Source organism: Tarenaya hassleriana, unplaced genomic scaffold (genome assembly GCF_000463585.1).
Source record: "Tarenaya hassleriana unplaced genomic scaffold, ASM46358v1 Cleome72, whole genome shotgun sequence".
NCBI classification, from domain to species: Eukaryota; Viridiplantae; Streptophyta; class Magnoliopsida; order Brassicales; family Cleomaceae; genus Tarenaya; species Tarenaya hassleriana.
In genome coordinates, this window is record NW_010969745.1 from 104,535 (window position 1) to 110,910 (window position 6,376).

General features: G+C 38.5%; 1 protein-coding gene across 1 annotated transcript; it reads left to right on the plus strand.

The window, feature by feature from the left end:
* The first annotated feature begins 787 nt into the window (after nucleotides 1-787).
* Nucleotides 788-1,751, plus strand: LOC104801644 (calcium-binding protein CML37). Its single transcript, XM_010524957.2, has one exon. It carries the CDS (start codon nucleotides 1,038-1,040, stop codon nucleotides 1,650-1,652), a length of 615 nt encoding a protein of 204 aa, XP_010523259.1. The 5' UTR covers nucleotides 788-1,037; the 3' UTR covers nucleotides 1,653-1,751.
* Nucleotides 1,752-6,376: the final 4,625 nt, after the last annotated feature.

The window sequence follows — 6,376 nt, forward strand, 5'->3', positions numbered from 1 at the left end:
TTTAAATTAAATCTTTTTATTATTATTGATGTATTTTTCGAATTATAAATTAATTTAATATAAAATTTGAACTAATATAAATTTTGCATCATAATTAATTTTTTAAATACTATATTTATTTATTTGAAAATATAATATATGATAATTATGACTAAAAAAATTGATGAGAGTATTGATTTTTAAAATAAATAAATGTTAAGTTGAAATGATAGCTTTTTAAATTTAGATTTTTTATTTTTTATAATAATATATAATTAATAATAATAACTATCTTTTAAAATTAGATTCTAAAATTTATATGTTTATTAGATTGCACCGTTTGCATTTGTTATTAGACGATTTATATATATATATATATATTTAAAAGATACTTGTCATCTCTTATTTTAGTTACTTAAATTATATGCGTGTTAACACGAGTTTGAATATTGCGAGTTTAAAAGATAATAAAAGTAAAGTTTATAAGTTCTTCTTTTGGCACCTAACTTATGTTTTCCTAATCATTATACTAATAATTTCCACCAGATATCTTCACCATTAAAGAAACAAATTGTTTTTTTCATTATATGTATAATCATACGGATGATATTATTATTATTATTATGGACACGCGTTTTCCACAAGACTGTTTAGGCAGTTAAATCTACGACGGTTAACGAAACACCGTCCCAATCGACAAAAAATCATATGGTACGGACCAAAAATGATTTTCCAAGTTAAGCACAACTTCATCCAATCACGTCACGCCACGTAAGAAGGCCAAACATAACTACGAGAATACCCTTAATCGTTATCAACTTGACCTCTCCTGTTCCTCCCGGAACTGCGGAGGAAGCTTCCTTCCCGGTTCCACAGACTCGAACAAAAACTGGAACACGAACAAGACTCGTGTCTTTAAATATTCTCTCCGATTCCTTCCCGTGATTTTCAAAACCGTATTAAAAACCGGTGAAATAACGCATTGACATGTCTGCGTCTGCATACATATAAATCAATCTCTGCAGATCAAAGCTGAATTCGATCCAAAATCAGAATCAATGTCTTTTCCGGAGAAGACCCAGAATTCAGAATCCATTTCTCTGTCGGAGAAGACCCAGAAATCCCCGTTGGGCAGGTTGTACAAGAAATTTTCCCGGAAAAGATCAGATCCCGGAAAATCTCAGACCCAATTAGACGAGACGAGGAACAGCAGTTGCAGCAGCAATGGAAGCAGCCAGATCAGCGCCGAGGAGTTAAGAGCGGTGTTCGATTACATGGACGCGAACTCCGACGGGAGAATCTCGGCGGCGGAGCTTCAGACCTGCGTGGGCCTACTCGGCGGCGCGTTCTCCGCACGCGACGCTGAGGAGGCGGTGAAGATGGTGGATTTGGACGGAGATGGGTTCATGGACTTCGCCGAGTTCCTGAGATTGATGGAAGGAGAAGGAGAGAACAGTTACGGGGAGGACGAGCGGAGGAGGGAGCTGAAGGAGGCGTTCGGTATGTACACGCCGGAGGGAGACGAGTTCATCACGGCGGCGAGTCTCCGGCGGACGCTGAGTCGACTCGGCGAGTCGAGGACTGTCGATGACTGCAAGGCAATGATTCGGGCGTTCGATAAGAACGGGGATGGGGTCCTTAGCTTCGACGAGTTCTTTCTCATGATGCGTTAGATTTTGGATTTTGGGGAATTTGCGAGAGAATTTATTCGAATTTGATTGTGTAAAAAATCTTAATCTTAATCTTTCTAAATACAAAACCTTGCGTTACAAGTCTTCGTTAAAAATTCAATTATCTATAAGAAATACCAGATTTATTAATTTATTAATTTAAGTCGGTTATATATATATATATATATATGATGAAGATTATTCGGTAACGGAATCACTCAACTTTTCTAGTAAACTTTCTCATCAATTTACAACTTCTATTCATTAGGTTTTTTGGGATCCCTTATATTCGATTCAAAATCATTTACGGATTCGATTCATTATTCATGGAGTGGAAGAGATAATAAATTTTTTACTAAGATTAGAAACTGAACATATATATTATAGTTCTTTACTTTCCGGCGTAAGAGCGATGGAACGTAACAAAAGATTACGCTCGCCTAACATTAACATAAGGGCAGGGTAAAGTCGGCCAAAATATAACATAAGGGCCTGAAATACTAACTTTGAATCTTTGGAATTTGTTTGCCAAGCAATCCAGAGTGTTTATGTTCGATTCTTTGATCAGCACTAGATATCGACACCCTCTCCAAATATTCATACGTCGGGATAAAATCCAACGATTGGATTTTGTCTACTAGAACCGCAGAGGATTATAGAGATATTCGTAATTATTTTCAAAACTTTGAGATATGATCCAAAGTTATGAGGAGGCATTCTAACACTTTGAGAGACATTGTCATTTTATAAATTCTCTCGAAACCCTAATTTCAAAAAATATATATTATTTTTCGTAAGTCTGGAAATTGTAAATAACGATGGATTTAACACGGGTAGAAAATACAAGAAAGACAATATAATATTTGCCAAAATGGAAATGCTGAATTCTTTGGACGATGATCTAACTCCCTTTCTTCACAACTTGTGAGAATTATTCAATTGATATTTACCACGTAAGGCATGTTTTTGCTTCTCGTGCGAGTTCGAGTACTTGCTCTTCTCTTAGGCAATACATGCAGAGTGTCTTCCGTAGGTGTCAATGCTGGTCGAGCACAAAAGCCTTTATCGCTCGAACGAAACCTGGTTCTGATACCATCGTTCGGTCGTTTTACGCAAGTTTCTTGGACGAACAAACAAGTAAGCCTTGAGAGATTGAGTGGTTAATGAATTAGCCTTTTATAACAAAAGGTTGGATACAACGGGTCGTTTACAAAGGACATTGCATATAGGGACTTGGTCGGGTTTCGAATGGCCCTCAAATGAAGGATCTGAAGCCTATCTATAGACCATTACAGTCGACTCTACACTGTGACAGACTCAAATGACCGAATCGGACAGATGGCAGAAATTTTTCCTAGTGGAGGGTCGAGCTCGATCCAAGCGTGTAATAGAAAAAGAATAAAAAATTATTTGATTTCTGATTATTCCATACAGAGAATTATAATATTTATAGATAAAAAATAAAGTCAAATATATCTTATTTAATCAATATAAATATATAAAATATAGAAATAAAATTAAATATAAATATTATATAATTTTCTCGAATATTTTTTCATATCTCTTAATAGCGTGTACTTCCACAACCACTTCGTTAGGTCAGTTTGGCTCTCTGGTTCGTGAGATGCTTCCCATAAGCTTTCCAAGGTCGCTCTTCCCGAATGGTCTCGATTGTCCCACATGGTTTCATCATGTTTGTCTATATCGTCGGTTACAAGTAAAAAGGAATTCTATCATTTTGGTAACTAAAATCTAAAATGCAAAATCAAAATCTAAAAAGTAAAACAAAAAATCCAAAATAAAAACTATTTATTCAACATCAACATCTTAGAACTTTCGCATCTACGAGGCAATATTACAAGAATACCTTTAAACGTGCACAGAAACTTCAACCCATACCCTTTAAAATTAGGGTTTCAAAAAAAAAAACTCTCAAATGATAAAAAAACATTGTTACTCTTAATGAAAAGGACACGTGTCAAGATAAGAACAAAGAAAACAAATATTAGAGAAGTTATGAAATTATATAATTCAAAAAGACACGTGGTAGGGTTTTGAATTAAAAAAACAGAAAAGTCAAATATTGAGCGGTTTCCTTCTTCTCTCTCTTCATTTCTGCGATTTCTCTTACAATTTCTCTATAACCGTAACGAATAAAGTGTGTATCTTTTTTTAGCGATTTTTGTTATGATTTCTTCTTGTAATATCTTATCACTTCAGATGGCTTCGTCTCCTTCATCACCTTCGACTCCTATTTACGAAGATATCCAGGTTTGTATTTGAATTCACCGAGAAAGTTGATGGAATTCCTGGGATCTCAGCAGCAAATCTAATTCCTAAGAGATCAGTTCTAGGGTTTGCGAAGCGGATGTAAAACAAAATTTTTATAAAACCCTAAAACCTATCATGCATGATCTTGTAGAAACGTTAGAACGCTTACCTCAATCGATCCGGGGTCTGTATCAATTGATGTGTTCGTCCGATCACTATAGGCAGAAAGAATACCTCGCTCTCTACACGTATCCACACGGCGGAAAGGATTCCAACGGTTGGAACTCGTCTACTAGGACTAAAGAACACGTTCTTCTTTGCGCAAGGGTTTCGGGGATTAATCTTTTCGGGTTTCTACTCTCAAAACCTCTCAAAAGAGTCTGAAAGTCGTGCCAAAGAGCTTAGGAGGCGTTCCCCAAAGTTCCTTAACCTTAAAACCCTAATTTGGGTGAGTTAATGAAATCCCGACGTCTGGACCGATCGGTCTGGAATATTTTTCGGACCGAGCAACATTTGGACCTTCTAGACCGGTCGGTCTGACCTCCGTTCCATCGGGGAATTCTCGTCTTTTCTCGTGCGTTTGTCCTTTTCTATGTGTGTGACCCTGTAGACTCATCTGATATAGCAGTATAACCCGAAATCTCTATTTCGGTTATACAAGTCATAGGTGGTCTCTAACAAGACACTATGACTACCTATCTTGAATAGAGTTTGTTCGTGATCTTACGAACGCCAGTGATGATTCCGTTTGATGATCCTTTTGTATCACGATATCATATGTCGAACATAAGGCATGGACAAACCACCTTATCTGATTCGACTGCTTTCTCGTTCACTGAGTTCGACTGTGTGAAAAATAGACGACGTTCGTCTATAGTGCGATCACACATTTCTACAGTCTCGCTCACACGAGGGGCCCAGCGATATCTTTCTCTTTTACGAGAGGTACAAATCCCTGTTGGGTTTTCCTGGGATCTCAAGAGCGAATCTAATTCCTAAGAGATCAGTTCTAGGGTTTGCGCAGCGGATGAAAAACAAAAATTTTGATGAAAACCTAAAACCTATCATGCATGATCTTGTTGAAACGTTAGAACGCTTACCTCAATCGATCTGGGGCCTGTATCAATCGAAGAACATGTCTGATCACTGTAGGCAGGAAGAATACCTTGCCCTCTACACGTATCCATACGGCGGAAAGGATTCCAACGGTTGAAACTTGTCTGCTAGGACTGAAGAACGGTTTCTTCTTTACACAAGGGTTTCAGGGATCTTTCTCTTAGCTTTCTCACTCTCCAAACCTCTCCCTAGGGTCTGAAAATCGTGCCAAAAGAGTTGGGTGGCGTTCCCCTAAGTTTCCCACCCTTAAAACCCTAATTAGAGCGAGTTTAGTAAATTCCGACGTCTGGACCGATCGGTCTGGAGCTTTTTAACGTCTGGACCGATCGGTCCATTTCTGGACCGATCGGTCTAGAACAATTTCCGGACCTCACACGTTACCTCTGGACCGACCGGTCTACGTCTAGACCGATCGGTCTGGGTTAGCTGGACCGATCGGTCCAGACCTTCTGGACCGGTCAGTCTGGCCTCCGCTCCACCGGGATTTTCTCGTCTCTTCTCGCGCATTCGTCCTTTCCTGTGTGTGTGACCCTGTAGGCTCATCCGATATAGCAGTATAACACAAAATCTCTTATTTCGGTTACACAAGTCATAGGCGGTCTCTAGCAAGACACTATGACTACCTATCTCGAATAGAGTTTGTTCGTGATCCTACGAACGCCAACGATGATTCCGTTTGATGATCCTTTTGTATCACGATATCATATGTCGAATATAAGGCATGGACAAGCCACCTTATCTGATTTGACTGCTTTCTCGTTCACTGAGTTCGACTGTCTGAAATAGACGACGTTCGTCTATAGTGCGGCCACACATTTCTACAGTCTCGCTCACACGAGGGGCCCAGCGATATCTCTCTCTTTTACGAGAGGTACAAATCCCGTCTTGACTATCTACAATCCAGCACATGATTCGTTTCGTACCTGATACACGCCTTTATAGTCCTCCTGTTACGCAGGACGTTTGACGTAATCAAAGTACGCAACTCCTCATGTTGGATTCCGTAGATATCTCAGGTCTTAGGATCCAATCATGGAACCGTCATATGAGATTCAAGTCATGACGCTAGTCCATGTGACAATCTCATGCGGGTCATCCAGTATTCCGTTCTCCAACGAATACCTATGACTGTGATTGTATCCAATACCCATGATAATCTATATGATCATCAATCACACATCATACTAGTCTTATTATGTCGTTATTCCCATAACGACACAAGACTAGGGAGTTAAGTATCATTCATAATGATACATGGATTTCATAACACATCTAGTATGCAAGAACATGTAATGAATCAAATACTCTCATAAACCATAGAAAGTATCAATACATCAAAT

What these genes read in the sequence shown, in the direction of transcription:
- LOC104801644 (XM_010524957.2), top strand. Translation starts at nt 1,038, where the DNA reads ATGTCTTTTCCGGAGAAGACCCAGAATTCAGAATCCATTTCTCTGTCG.